Below are 14,946 nucleotides of genomic sequence, written 5' to 3' on the forward strand. Positions count from 1 at the left end.
AACTTCTGTCAGGTTTAAAAGCACTGGAAAGGTTTAAAAGCCTGGGACCTGGTGCATCTCCGTTGCTGTTTGCTTTAGGGGAAGATATTTGTCTCTCCTAATTGCTGCAGTTAGTCTTTAAATGCGAGAGGAAAAGCCGCAGTGAGGCTCAGAAGTGGGGCCATTCCCAAGGCTCTTGACATCCCATCTGATGCTTGAGTGGGAAGAGCTGGAAAAGTTTCCAGTCAAGTTCAAAGATTATGTGCTTTAGAAAAAGGAAGGTCCTGTTCTGTCACTAATGTGTCATTAAACATCCCAGGGGCAGAGACATCTTCATTTTGTGCAACTGATACAATTTCTTGATCTGGGTTTTTTTGTCCTGGCCTGGACTAGGTGATGACAACGGGGTCGAGTGTGGTGGGCACCTTTCCCTGCTGGAGCACAGGCTATGGACACCACTGGAGGAGCAGGCTCCAGGGAGTTTGGAGTCAAAGCCTGGCTTCGTTTTCCTCATTCCCTCCCATTTTGCCCAACTATCCATTTCCTAACTGAGACGCCACACAGGTGAATGCAGCAGAAGAACTTTGGCTGAATAGATGGGACTGTGTGGGGGTCCCTAGGTATGGAAGAGAGAAGATCCCAAAGCAAATCTCTGTGTTTTTAGAAGTCAATTTTAAAACCTTGCTGCACACCTCTGCTGGACACAGTGGTAGAGATGTTATTGTCCATGCTGGCCAAGAGAAGATGCCACCAGCAACCTGTGGCAGGATGGCACAAGGACATTCCTGGTTTGTCTGCACAGCCTGGCTTTTACCTAGCCTACAGTGAGCCCTAAAGTGCTGGATTCCAACTGGTCATGCTTTTGTGGGACTCAGGAAAGGGCAAATTTCATCCTCTTCCCCACAGCTCCTCTTCCTCTTGCTGGTTTTGGTGACTGCTTACACCCACCAGGGACTAGGTGGGAGAGGAAAAGTAATTCCATGGCATGGCAGTAGGGATCTTCTGTATGGAGCAGGGGGGAAAAAAGGGGTTCCTATGCAGTGAATGGGGTCCTCTGTGGACCAAAGAGTTGAGTCCATCATGGGAAGGCCAGGAGGTTGTCCAGGAGCTGTGGCTCATCCCCTCACCCAGCTGCCCAGGCAGATGCAAAAGCTGCATCTCTGCTTCCTCATCTCTGCCAACTCCCCAGCTCTCCTAAGTGCCAATAACTCTCTGATTGCTCGTTCTGTAGAAAATTGTCCCCTGGAGTTCTGCAAGCTTTTCTAAAAGCCTTGGTGTAATGACACTGCATAACTTCAGTGCAGGACAGCCTCTTGTGAGAGGCAGCAAACAGCCAGCTTGGGGCACTGTGCACAAGGACGGTGTCCATGCTGTGCTCCTGACTGTTCTGGTGCTGGCTCCTGCCCTGGGAGAAGGAGGATGCAGCTGGGTATGCTGGGGAGCAGCTCAGCCCACCTCAAGAGATCTGAGGAAGGAGAGGTGGGGAGCAGATGCTTGGGCAGGAAAAAAAAAAGACGAGTGATTCAGAAAATGGTTTGTAATAAAAGTGAATAAATGTGAGGTTTTGTTATAAACATTCCTTTAAAATACCAAGGGACTGATAAAACCATATTCCAGACAAAACTGGCCCACTGGGGGTTGGCAGCCAAAGCCCTTCTGGAGCACATGTGAATAAAGTCTCTCAAACTGAAGTGGTCTGGGCTGTGCTCCTGCCTGCTGCAGCTCCTCAGGAGCAATCATGGACTCTTCATCCTTGGGGCTGCCTTATGAGTTGGTGATGTAGAGACATGGCTCAAGTCCTGGGTTCCACCTACATTTCCCTTTAAGGGATGGGGTGACTTTTTTTGCCATACCCAGCCCAGGACATGAAAGATGAGGTGGCACATCTTCTTGGCAAGGATTTATGTGGCTTCTCCTTCCTCTTAGATCAGTCCTTGGAGACTTCTCCTTGGAGGTCCTGAATGAGCCCTGGTGCAGAAAAGCCATGTGAGACCAAGTCCAGCATAACACCTGAGAAAGGGTTGAATTTTTTACCAGAAGCTCAATTTTTTATGCTGAAAATGACTTCAGCCTTCCCTTGTCTTTCAGATAGCTGCCCAGGAGCTCTCAGATAACAGGGTGATTACTCTGAGCATGGCTGGCAGAAAACTGGATAAAAAGGTGAGTGGAGCTGTGTCTGGGGGATGCAATGTTAAACTCCTGCCCTTGGGGTTGAAAGAAATCTCTGCTTTGGGTGTAGCAGTGAGAGAAAGCTGTCCCACTGGAGAAAACCTCAGAGTGACACTGGGTGAGATCCTCTGGCTGCTGGGTACAGCTGTGCCTCAGTTTCCCTGTTGTCACAGTGTTTCTTTCTTCATCACATGTCTTGAGATGGAAGAGTTCTGTGTGGCACAGGATCTGTGTATCTGCATGTCTCAGAGACAGCAGATTTACTGCTTCAGTGGCAGCTGTTTGAAATTGCCTCCTGACAGAACTGGAAGTTTTGCTGACCCTTGACTCCATATCTCAGATGTGCTGAGAGCTCCTGAGCATCCCCTCTGGAAATGGGGCAAAAATCTGCTTCTGTATCCAAGTGTAGGGCCTGTCTTCTCCAAGGAAGAGTGGATCTCACAGTGGCAGGTAACACATGAGCTGTGCTTTGGATGTGATGCACAGGAAACAGTGAGCCTCTCTGAACAGCATCTTCTGACCTTATTTACCAGGCAACCAGAGCTATTCCTCTTGAACCAGTCCTGTTGCTAAGCAATGGGAATATTATTTTTTCCTTCTTCCTAGTCTTTCCAGAGCTTGTTTTATTGGCAGGATGGCCCTCAGTTTCTTTGAAAATGGGGTAAAGCAGGCAGCCAGGCAGAAGGGGATTTGTCAGGGCAGAAGATGGGGTTCATCCAGTCCCATTATTAAAACTGGGTGGGTAACTGGTTTATCCAAGTGTTTTTTCCCACCTGTTGGAAAAGGCTGTTTTCTCACCCTTCTACTTATCTTTCCTAGCACAAGAAACCAAATGCCCCAGTTAAGAAGTAACAAATAACAAACAACTCAATTTCAAATATAGGTGTCAGGAGGAAGATTGTGCTCAGTCACCACCTGCTGTCACCAAGAACTGACAAAGTTTCTTTGCCAATTCCCATACTGCAGGACAGAGTTGCAATGCTCCAAGTCCTGCTCATGAACAAAGGATGCCCAGGTCACTTCACACAAATTTAAATGGCCCTTGAACAAGGAAATTGGGTGGAAAACAGTGTTTTTGAGTTATTTTTGGTTATGGTTGAAATGCAGCTGTGGGAGCTGAGTAAAACTTGTTTAAGCTTAGGAAAGACAGTGAAAATTTGAATAAACAAAAGAAAACCAAGGCTAAGGTGGCAGCCTGGGGCGTTACAGCATCCTGTACCACACAGCATGCAGCTGGGGAGCACAGCTGCAGGCTCAGACATTATAGGAAGGGACTGGATCTCACAGGATATTATTCGTGGGGTCATAGGATCATCTTAGTGCACACAGCGAGCTGAAGCTCTTGTCATCCCTTACTGGCAGCTGTGCCACAAACCCTGCCTGGAGCTGTGCTCGGCCCCAGGCAGCTCCTTCTGCCATGGCTGCCCTGAGGCTGGCATGTCTTTGAGGCTGCAGGCAGGGCCTCCTCCCCTTTCTCTCCCCCTGCAGCTCACTACCTTGATTTAAATGTTGAAGCTGCAAAGCAGGAGCATGTCAGCAGCAGATTCAGCCTGGGGCTCTTATACCAGATCAGTTCTTGGGAGAGTTGTTGAAAGATAAAATACATTGCAGAAAAGGAGGTATTTCCATCTGGGACCAGCCACGTGAAGCCCAGAGCTGTCCTTGCCACCACTGTGGTGGGGAGAGCAGGAGGGCAATGATGCTTCAGCATGGCTGGGGGGACAGCAAGCTCTGCAAGCCAGGACTGCTGCTGGAGGCTGATTTTGGGAGCTGTATCTGCTGGAGGTGCCAGCTCTACCCTCCTTCTCCATGGTGGGTTAGAACCAGCTTGGATCATTTCCATGCTTGGACCAATTTGCAGATCGATCTGGTCTGCTCAGCAGCTTTGGTTGCTCAGTTTCCATCTTCCGCCAGGTTTGCAGGGGTGAGATGTGTGGTGGGTTTGATGTTTTAAAATAGCAGCCCACAATCTTGTGGTTTGGAGGCATCTCCCACCCTGCTTTGAACAGAACAAGGCTGACTGGACTTGCAGGCCAGGCTGATCCATGTGGGATAGCAGCAGACATCCTTCAAAGCTCCCCGTTGCACTGGGCTGGTGCTGATGAAGCTGCCTTGAGTTGGAGGTTAAGCCAGCACAGGCAGGGTTGGGTACCCACCATCGGTTCTTTAATCCATCTGTGAAGCCTGGAAGTGCCAAGTCCAGGTGATGGGTGAGCAGGATCAGAGCTGTGCTGTAGCCGTAATGCTGCAGAAGGAATGGCTTGTGTTCCTGTCCTACAAATGTGTGAAAAATGGTAGGAAGAAAATAGCTCATCTCACCTGAGAGCATCCCTGTGAGCCTTTATGGTCTGCTTCTCTGCAGGAGAATTTCGACTGAAGCAAGTTGTAGTTTCCTCAGCCAAAACACTTTGTAATGATTTACTTTTCTGGCTGCCTTCAAGAACAAGATTTAGCTAGAAATGTTGATGGATTTTCTGCTGGGACATTGCTAGAACCCATGTGCCTCCCAGCTGCCATCTCCTGGGCTGGTTGTGGACTGGAGATCCTGGAGTGTCCTCCTTCTCCATGCACAGCCCCTGGCATCCCCACTACATCATGCAGAAACACAAAAAGTTCCTGTTCAAACCCATAAAAAGTTCCTCCAGCTCTTTGAAGGATTCAGACACCCACCTCCCTCTAGCAGGAAAACCCAGCCGAAATAACTTAAATTCTCGATAGATCGCCTGGAATATTTGGGACTTGCTTTCTAGTTAGGAACTCCTTGGTTTTTTTCTGAATGGGAATGAAGTTCTGCCTAGAAAAGCTGGAGTTTCCCTGTCGGTGCCACCAGCGCCTGCCGCCTCCCCGGGCTGCGGGTACCGAAGCAGCCCCCGTGCTGATTCCCAGCAGGGGTGTGTGTGTATGTGTACACATTCCTCAGAAAGCAGCAGCCCTTTGTCGGGGGATTATCTGAGGAGACGCTGGCAGGAGAGGCAGCACACACTGACTCAGGGCTGCGTATCTCAGAGGGTGTTACATGATCTCTGTCAACACCAGGGCAGCTTGCTCCTTAAAGATTTCCTCTGCTTATGCTCTACTGCTGTGTGTAGGAGGGTGGATTTTTTTTTTCCCTTCTCCCCCAAGACACTCAGGCACTTCATAATTCTGTTTTGCCTTTGAGGCTTTGGATGTTTTTCCAAGCCCAGAGGCAGCTGCCTCCCAGCTGGGGTTGTTTTCCGTGGCATCTGTGTCCAGAGAGCCTGTTGGGTATAGGCACACTCTGGGATGCCAACACACCCATTTTGCCTCGCCAAAATGTGGTGAGTAAATCAAGGGGATTCACACAACCAGGATAGGGAGATGGGCAGGACACTGCCTGTGGGTGCTGCCTGTCTGCCAGTGTGCCTGACCTGGCCCCATGAGGACAGGAGAGTGTCTGCAGGGCTGGCAGTGACGTAGGAACATCCCTTGGACCTCTGCTGCTTGCAGAGCACCATGTAACCCATCCTGTTCTTCCTCCTCCAGGACCTTTTTGGGAAGTCAGACCCCTTCTTGGAGTTTCATAAACCAGGTGATGATGGGAAGTGGATGCTGGTTCACAGAACAGAGGTGAGCAAAACTCCGACCTGAGCTGCTGAGACAGCCCCATCCTCTAACCTCACATCAGCTCCTCTTGCCCTTCATGGTGTTATCTCATTTGTTGCTTGTAGAGCAGGGTGGGATCCAGGGATTTTAAAACCTTACAGCTCACTTCCTGGTGTCCAGTTGAGGCTGCTGGAATCCAGCAGATGAAGATCCACTGATGCTAGCAAAGTCTTGAAATCTTTTCTGTACTATCTACTGGTGTATTGAGCATGCAGAGAGGGAGATGGTCTTGAAGCCCTTGATAATCTCTAGTCTCATCCTGGGCTTAGACTGAGCCCTGGACTGCTCTCCCTCCACTTGCAGGAACATCAGGATGAGCTGTGACCTGGGGAGACGGTGGATAGAGGTGGGGTGGGGTGGGGAAAGGTTAAAATGAGCTTTTGCCGCCTTCACCTACCAGTCTCAGTTCATGAGCACTTGGCCTCATGTCTCTCATGAGCCAGAGGCACAGCCAAGGAGGCAGAGACCTGTACCAGGGTCTTGGTGGGTCTGATCAGGGCCAGCTGACCCCTCCTCTCCCTCATTTATACCTGCTGTGGGATTTTGATCTGAGCTCCCTCTGGTCACGTTCTCACGCTGCTAAAGCCAGTGATGTTAGGAATACCAGGCACAGCATGGGCAGGGAGAAAAAGGCTGGCTTGTGTTTTAACAATGGACTAATAAGTACTTTTCAACTGCTTTTTTTTCTTCTCTTCAAAGCTTATTTCAGGGCTCTTTTTAGTTTGCACATAGTTCCTGGCAGCTGGCAGAGAGAGGAGGGGGAATCACTGGAAGGGGGATACTCAGAGCAGCTTCCGTGGCAGAGGAAGAGAGCTCCATTTCACCCCATCTCACACCCTTCTTTTTCCATCCCTTTTCTTGGCCCCTCAAAGCCTGGTTAAGGAGCCTATTGTACCATCACAGGAAACTGCTGTAACAAAACACAGGGGGGGTTCAGGTGGAAGGAGAAAGTGGTGTTCATTTACAAGTCTTTCCGTATGTTCGGTTTTGCCACTTCTGTGCGCAGTCCATGAGGATTTCCTTCCCTCACACACCCACGTGCACATGGGCACCAGGATGTGGGTAGCATCTTGTGTCCTGTGGTACCAATACAGGCCATCTTTACAATCTCAGCTCTGCTGTTTACTTTTTGGTGCTTTCCCACACACCTTTCTGTGCATGTTTAGTTCATATCAACCTTGGTATCTCTCCTGTATTTCTGTGGGAGCAGACTGGGACCTTACTTGGCTTTTTCCTCATGATTCAATGTGCTTAGCTGGGCTTTGACTCAACAAGACCGTGTTTCTCAGATGTGGAGGTCTGGAGTGGCCTCCAGCCCTTCCTCCTGGAAGAGGCATGGGAAGGTGACTGTGCACCAGCCACTGCTGGGATCTCTGACAGCATGTCAGGTCTGTGGGGAGCAGATGTCTATAGCAGGTGTTTCCTCTGAGTTGCTGCCCATTGTCCTGTCTCACTGGATCAAGGTCTAGAGTTTTCTTTCAAGCAATGGATGCTCCAACAGGTTCCACCTTACCAGCCCTGAATGCATCCAGCTGCCCTGAGAGGGATCCCACATTAGGTGCCCCATCCCTGGAAGTGTTCAAGGCCAGGTTGGATGCGGCTTGAAGCAGCCTGGTCTAGTGGAAGGTGTCTCAGCCCATGGCAGGGGATTGGAACTGGATGATCTCTAAGGCCCCTTCCAACCCAAACCATTCTGTGATACTGTGACCATCTTTGTGTTTTGAGGCTGGACATGAAGAAGTAAAGTTCTCCATTCTTGTAGCTTTCAGTGCAGGAGTATAACCAGCTTTCAGTCTGGTGCTGGCATTTCTCCTGCCACAATGGACGGGGCAGGTCTGACAGGGCAGGATTAGTGCACTATAGCAGCTCACAAATGTGAGTGCTCAGCTGGAACACTGGATCCTTCCCCACCCACCCTGGTGACCTGGCAACCTGTGGGCAGCATCCCGGGATGTGTGGGCTCTCCCAGGCTCCTGGAGGAGGTGTTTATAAATTCAGCTAAATTGTTCCTGCAGTGTCAGGGTTTCCCCCACTCTCAGAAAGAGCCTGGCTGTCAAACAAGATGCCAGCTCCAGGTCCCGTGCAGCTGTTTGCCCACAGCAGCAGACATGGATCTCTTCCTTACTGCTCTGGGCAGTGACTGTTCCAGCTGCAAAGATCCAAGGTCCTCCACACCAGATATCCCCTGTGTTTGCCTTGCAGAGAAGGGTTAATTTGTTGCCTCTGCTTGATTTTCTTAATATCCATGTGAATCTCTCTTTGTGAGCACCACACCTTTGTGAAAAGGGATCTTTGCCTGCCCTGCAGGCACCTCTGATGTACACAGCATGTGCCTGGAGCCTGCTCAAGTTTGCTTAGGTTTCTGCTAAGCAATTGCATTCTCTCAGGAAATGTCAAAAAGCATCAATTAATATTTCTCCAGCTCAGGCAACAGATGTTACACAGATGAGACAAGAGAGCTTAATGTGCCCAGGGCTGTTTTGGCTTTCCAGGGCTGGTTGCTGCATCTTGCTGCTCCATCTTCTCCGTGGTCAGACCCCAGATGGATTCAGGCTGTGTTTGGGAGCTGGGGGGCTGTAAGGAATGATTGGAGGGCAAGCAGTGGGATGCATAGGGCACAAATAGTAGCTGCTGGCCTGGGAGTTGTGGAGTGAGTGGCTGTGCCCGTGCTCAGGCATTGCTGTGCCCGTGCTGCCCAGTGTGCCACAGCTGTTCTCTCAGGCAGTTTTTCTTAATTGGTCCCAGCGGTGGATAAATCACCCAGTGCAATGAAAACAAACCTGTTTTAACTCACACATGCTGCAGCCTGAGAAGAAGAAGCTGCTGTGCCTCAATTATGGAGGCAGGAGAGGGCTGAGACAGCTTGCCTGGCCTGACCCACTGGTAGCCTGCTTCAGGGTCACTCTTGGAGATGTGTCTCTGCCTTCTCCTGATCTCCACCTGTGGATGTGCCCATTGTAACAGCATCCCTCTGCTCCCACCTCCAGGTGATCAAATACACACTGGACCCTGTCTGGAAGCCATTCACTGTGCCTTTGGTGTCACTGTGTGATGGAGATATGGAGAAGCTGATAAAGGTAACAGGGAGCCCTCTGGCATGTGTTGTGGGGTTCAGCCTCTGGGATTGCCTGTTAAACATCTGAACCCCCATGGCTGGCTTATTAACAAGCCCTAAAGCAGCTAACAGCCAAAACAAGAAAAAACTTCTTGTTTGGGGTCTCCAGCAGTAGAGGCTGGGGACTTCAGCAGGTCTTGCAGGAGACAGTTCCTGTTTCTAAGGCTGGCTTGTGCTCCTTCCACCCCAGGTGGTGTGTTACGACTACGACAGTGATGGGGGACACGACTTCATCGGGGAGTTTCAGACCTCAGTGGCCAGGTTGTGTGAAGCCCAAGATGCCTCTCCAGTAAGTGCTGATGCTTTTCAGGAGGAATGAGGAAGGGGCTCCTCAGAGTTGATGATAGACTTTGGTACTTGCACCCTCAGCCTGTACTCAGAAGAAGCCAAATCTAAATTCCTTTCTCCTCCTACTCACACTGTGAGTGACCCAGGCTGTGCTTGTAGCTAAAACATCTGAGCTACAGAGAGCTAAGGCAGATGTTGCTGAAAGTCAGGCTCTGCTGGGATGTCTGAAGCAGCACCCATGATTTGGGGGTGCCCTGTTGTTTGGGGGGCCAGAAGGAGAGGTGTGACATTCTGGTGGGGCTGCATCTGCAGCAGGGGCAGCCTGGTCCCCAGGAGTGCCAGCTCCCTTGCAACTAGTTTTGTGCCAAAGGTGTCCCCATTTTGCCCTGAAGTGCTGGGCAGGATCCTTGGCAGATGCCTCCTGGTGGAAGGTATGTTGTGAAGACCCCTGGACAGCAGGGCCTTGCAGTGCTGTCTGCACCAGGATTGCAGGTCAGATCTTGGCTGAGGCATGGAAGAGTGTAAAACACCATGTGTGATGCCTTGAGTTTCCTGCATGGGGAAACTGAGGCACAAAGGCATGAAAGTGCCCTAAGACTGCACGAGGTGGTGGTGCCAGATGCAGGCATTGAACCCATTTTTCCTCTGGATTTGCAACCTGTAGCCTGGCAATAAAATGTTCCTGTTCAGCACTGGAGGGAGCCTGCCCCCAGGACATGCTGCTGATCTGCAGCCAGGTGGCACAGCCCAGCCCTGCTCTCACACCAGGGTCTCTCTCCTGTCTTACAGCTCGAGCTAGAGTGCATTAACCCCAAAAAGCAAAAGAAGAAAAAGAATTACAAGAACTCTGGGATCATCATTGTCAAGTCCTGCAAAGTGAGTATGTTACTGAATGTTTCCTTCAGCCCCTGCCTGAGCTGGGGTCTTCTCAAGCTCTCCCCATCCCTTCTGCCTCTGCCTCTCTTGTTATTCCCAAGGACCTGCATAGCCTGAATAATGACAGTGATGACAATTGCTGAAACACTGGGGTTTTTGGTTTTTTTTTCTTTCAGATAACCAGAGATTTCTCCTTCCTGGACTACATCCTGGGAGGCTGCCAGCTGATGTTTACTGTAAGGACTTTTCCTTCTCTTAGTCCAGTAGTAGTAACACCTGTGTAATGGGCAGAACTGTGGAGTCAGGTTGTGTGTGAGATCTGGCACCAGCTTGGAGTGACTTTTCATGGCAGTGAGGAGCTGCCTGTTTTGCTGTTAAACCCTGTGGGTTTGGGGATTTTGGGGATGCTGAGGTACATCCAGTAGAATGGAGGGAGCTGGCTGAGCTTTGGCTGAAGGCCAGACTTTCAAAAAGACCTTCTGACCCTTCCAAAAATGTCACCAACTTCTCTCCCCATTTCAGGCTTCAACCAGCCTCATTTTTTAATGGAAGCTCTCCTTATTCTGAACACAGATGGGAGGCTTTGGGATGCTATAGAGATGGTTTTCAACGTTTTTACTGACATTTCCACCTTCTTTCAAGGACCACAGCTGGACCACAGCTTGTCAGGAGTAAATAAGCAAGAACATGACAATCCTGAATGAAACCACCACAATGCAGAAGTGGGTTTCTCAGTTTCTGCAAACTTTCCTGGTGCAGTATCCAGAGAGCTGCAGGAACTCACAGTTAGATCAGTTTGTATTTTGTTGTTTTATCTGAAAACATGATGAGGAAAGAGTAGGAGGAGGAGGAAGAGTTGCCATAGGAACAGCAATCATTGGAAGAGCTTTTTGTGTGCCGTTCTGCCTCTGTGTGCTTTGGTCTTGGTGCTGGAGAGTGAATAGAAGAGAAAATCAGTGAATTTATTGGTAGTACAGAGCTCTTGCGTGAATTAGGTTTGAATGCACAAAATTTTCCCCCCTGTCTAAAGATCTGCTGGTTATTGGAGGGCTCCTCCTCCTCCCAAGGCATCTTTGGTACAAAAGGGTGTGTTTCCAAAGGGTGCAACACTGCAGAAACACCTGAGCTGGCGGGAGGATGCTGCACACACCCCCTGCAGTTTGGAAATTTGAAAAATTTTGTGTCCTCCCCACTGAAGGGGGGGCTTTGGGAGAGAAGGGCTGAAGGGGTTTGAGTCCAGTTGTGTGCCTTGTGTTGGAAGCAGACCAGCTGTGTCCCTCTAACACCCATTGCCCAAATGCTGCTCTTGATGACATTGCTTGCAGGGCCCCTGCCTGTCTGACTCCACTGAGCTCCCACCCCATGCCTCAGTTTCCCTGTTGCTCTCTGGCTATGGTGGCTTGGCCAGAGCTGGGCACAGGGATGTTACAGAGGTGGATCACAGGATTGGTGAGGCTGTACAGTTGTTTGATGAAGAAGTAAGGTCTTCATGGAACCATAGGATGGTTTGGGTTGGAAGGGACCTTCAGAGATCATCTCATTCCCTGGGCAGGGACAATTTCCATTGGACCAGCTTGCCCAGGGCTTTGTCCAACCTGGCATTAAACACTTCCAGGGCTGGGGCAGCCACAGCTTCTCTGCACAAGTTGTGCCTCACTCCCTTTGTCATGCAACATTTCTCCCTTATCTCCAATCCAAACCCACAGTCCTCCAGTTTAAAAACATGTTCCCTTGTCCTGCCATGCCTGTTTTACCAGCCACCCTGGCACAAGGTGGTGGCACGTCCTGGGCTGTGATGTCTTCTTGCCCCAGCCAGGCCAAGGTTCCTTCTCAGGCAAACTGTCATTTGTCCTCTCTTATTATGGATACAGAGCAAAATCTCTCACAAAATCCCTGAGCTCAATTTAGCCAGTGGAGTTATTTTGGGTTTTGCCTCTTTGCTAAGCAAACAAGTCGAGTGCAGTCACGCTGCTGGTTTGCCTCGTCCCAACTCTTCCTTCCCAGTCGTATCAAATTGGGTGGCTCAGCATCTCGCCTCTTCTGGCCAGATTTATCTGGGTCTGAGACAGGCATTTCTACAAATGCCTTTAAATAGAAAGCCTAATTTAGGAGGGAGAAAAATGAGTGCCTTCCTGACAGAGTCCCCTGAGAGCTCAGCGTATCTGGGTCCCTGGGGAAGCCTGGTGAAGAGCAGGTCTTCCTGCCTGCAGGGAAAGATCTGCACAGGGTTGTGATTCTTTGGTCTAAGACCTTGAGATTCAAATACCCAGATGGCCCTGGCTGCCTTAGTGTCCCTGGGGCTACGCAGTTCCTGTGAACCTGGGAGCAAGAGTCCTCAGCTGGAGGTGGTGGTGGCTTGCTCCAGGAGTAGTTGTGGTGGGGACATCTTATGTGATGCTCTTTGATGAAAAGTGGAGAGCTAAGACTTGAATGACTTTGCCTAATGTGGTATTTAATCAGCTTTTTTCAGAGAAGGTGAAGAAGTTGATTATGTTGAAGTTTTTCAAAAGTTTGAGGTTTGGGGTTTAAGGGAACTGTGTGTGGGCCTCACAGCAAGGGAGGCTTGGTGGCCAGGTCTGTGGTGGCATTTGCTGACAGATGATTGGTTTATCTCTCTCATCCTCCAGGTTGGAATTGACTTCACAGCTTCCAATGGGAACCCCCAAGAACCCTCCTCTTTGCACTACATCAACCCCCTGGGGACAAACGAGTACTTGTCAGCCATCTGGGCTGTCGGCCAGATCATCCAGGACTATGACTCGTAAGCACTGTGCCCTTCTGCCACCACCCCTATTTTGCAGATGTTTCCCTGGCTTCCCATGAGGCTTCTGGGATGCATCTGCCTTGATCCGGGGCTAAGGATGGGGCTAACACTTTAAGGATGTTATTTACCACAAACATCAGGATGCAGGAGGAGAGGGTTGGGACAGGCTTTCTCCTCTCCCCCCATTGCTGCTGTGGAGAGGAAGGAGCATTAGCAGAGGTGAAGCATCCTCTCTGGGGGCAGGTGCCCTCAGCTTGCTGTTGTTTACTGTCAGAGCTGTGACCCCAGTTTGCCTCATTCCTCAGACATCCTGAGGAGTGGAGACAACATCAGAAAAATATCATCTCAGACATTGATAGAGAAAACAAAACAGAAGTCTGTTGCTCTCACTATGATGGCTTTTGTGACCAGAATGGATTGTTCATTTTTTAAAATCTCCAGGGTTACATGCCTGCAAGAGATGTGTGTGTTTGGGCAAGAGGATGCTTCTGGTCTCTATGGGAAACAGAGTGAAGCTTTTTTTCTCTAAAGATCAAATTCAAGGGGCAATATCTGTTCTCTCTGCTCATCTCCCATTTTAAAGCACTGTATGTTTTGGGAGAAGCTGTGCAAGCCTGTTTTGTGTGTGTCAGTACAACCATGTGTTTTCCTCCTTCTCTTTAGGGACAAGATGTTTCCTGCTTTGGGATTTGGTGCCCAGCTTCCTCCAGACTGGAAGGTAAGGTGCTGAGAGGTGCTGAGTGTTTGGGAGGGGTTTGTCCTGGTACTGCCTGGGCAGGAGTCGAACTGCCAGGCCTTGGTCAGGGAAAAGCTCCTTGCTGGGGAGAGGCGGAATGGGCAGATGTGGAATCTCAGCCAGTGAGATGTGTCAGTGTGGGTGGGCAGCAAGGCAGGGATGGGGCCTAAGTAGCCCATTCCTTCATTCTGCACTAACATGAAAGCAGCAGCAGCTCCCTGGCATTAATGGGCAGAGCCAGGCATTGATTCATTTTTCTGGCAGAAGGTAGGAACAGTTCTGGGGAAGGGAAGAGGCCTCTGGATGAATGTGTCAGACGGCAGCTAAGTCTGGCAGGGGGCTGGGAGCTAGGGAGCCTTGATGTGCTGTTGCACAGGCAGAACCTGCAAGGACTGAAGCAGAGGAGCTTTCCTCTGCTCGGAGGGAAGCAGAGCTTTCTGCTTGCTTTCTAACCTTGGTCTTTGGTTAGGATTAGACACTGGTCCTCCAAGAGCTGAGCTGCACATCCTGCTCATCTGGAGGGCAGGGGATGGGGCTGTTCCTGCAGCCTGGCTGGCAGATGGGGAGCATCTTCTCACAGCTGAGACAATGTGCTGGGACACCACCATCATTAATTACTGGCTGGGTCTTTTGGCCCCTCTTTGCTCACGCCCTTCGTGTGCATTTTCTTTCTGCTGACTGGTTTTGAGGCGTTCCCAGCTTCAGGCTGGGGTTGAATCTCAGCAAGCCCTTTGTGTTCTGTGGGAGGGGAGCTGTGCTCTGGGCTGAGCACAGCGGGGCACATAAGTCATGAGCAGCTGGGAACTGGGCTGGGAAGCTCATCACTGCCAGCCCTCGTGGCTGGGGATGTCCTGCCCGCTCCGGCTTTGTGCTTTTCTCTGCTCTCCTGGCAGCCAGAATTCATATGACTCAAGTGGGAGCTCTTGCTGTTTGCCAGCCACAGAAGGAGATCCCTCCATGTGCACTTTGGAGCTGATTCATCCTCCTTGGCCTGCAAATGTCTCTGGTCTGTCGCTTTATCACTTTTCTTGGGAATATCTAGGTAGGCAGCTTCCAAGGTCTAAGAGCCAGCTGCTGCCAGGGATTTATTACTTGGGGAGAAGAATGGGAATGGTAATTGAGTAGGGATGGAAAGGGCACAGCAGTTCAGGATTGTCATGGGGAGCATCATGTTCTGCTGCCCATGTGTTGAGTCAGTGCCCACGAGAAGGGCACTGCTGGGCTGTAAACACCCTTCTGAAAAGACTGGAGGTGGGTACTGGGTTGAGGATGAGGGGTGGGGACTTTGCACATGCCTCCTGCAGCCTCCTGTGGGCCTGGAGATGCTCTGTAAAAGCTACCAGAAAAAACACCTTGTTTTCTCCAGAATTATTTTTAAGCCCAAATAAACCCCAC

General features: G+C 50.3%; 1 protein-coding gene across 2 annotated transcripts in view; it reads left to right on the forward strand.

Moving 5' to 3' along the window:
* The window catches only part of CPNE2 (copine 2), a 39,055-nt gene that overhangs the window by 15,105 nt on the left and 9,004 nt on the right, over positions 1-14,946 (forward strand). Inside the window, exons 5-12 of one of the 2 annotated variants that reach the window (XM_066327604.1) lie at positions 2,068-2,139; positions 5,653-5,736; positions 8,760-8,849; positions 9,078-9,176; positions 9,965-10,051; positions 10,228-10,287; positions 12,679-12,812; positions 13,479-13,533. In XM_066327604.1, the coding sequence (XP_066183701.1) occupies positions 2,068-2,139; positions 5,653-5,736; positions 8,760-8,849; positions 9,078-9,176; positions 9,965-10,051; positions 10,228-10,287; positions 12,679-12,812; positions 13,479-13,533 (681 nt within the window). The remainder of the gene's footprint in view (positions 1-2,067; positions 2,140-5,652; positions 5,737-8,759; positions 8,850-9,077; positions 9,177-9,964; positions 10,052-10,227; positions 10,288-12,678; positions 12,813-13,478; positions 13,534-14,946) is intronic. The other variant, XM_066327605.1, reaches the window with a different exon arrangement.

The sequence above is a fragment of the Sylvia atricapilla genome, chromosome 12, assembly GCF_009819655.1.
Source record: "Sylvia atricapilla isolate bSylAtr1 chromosome 12, bSylAtr1.pri, whole genome shotgun sequence".
NCBI lineage: Eukaryota > Metazoa > Chordata > Aves > Passeriformes > Sylviidae > Sylvia > Sylvia atricapilla.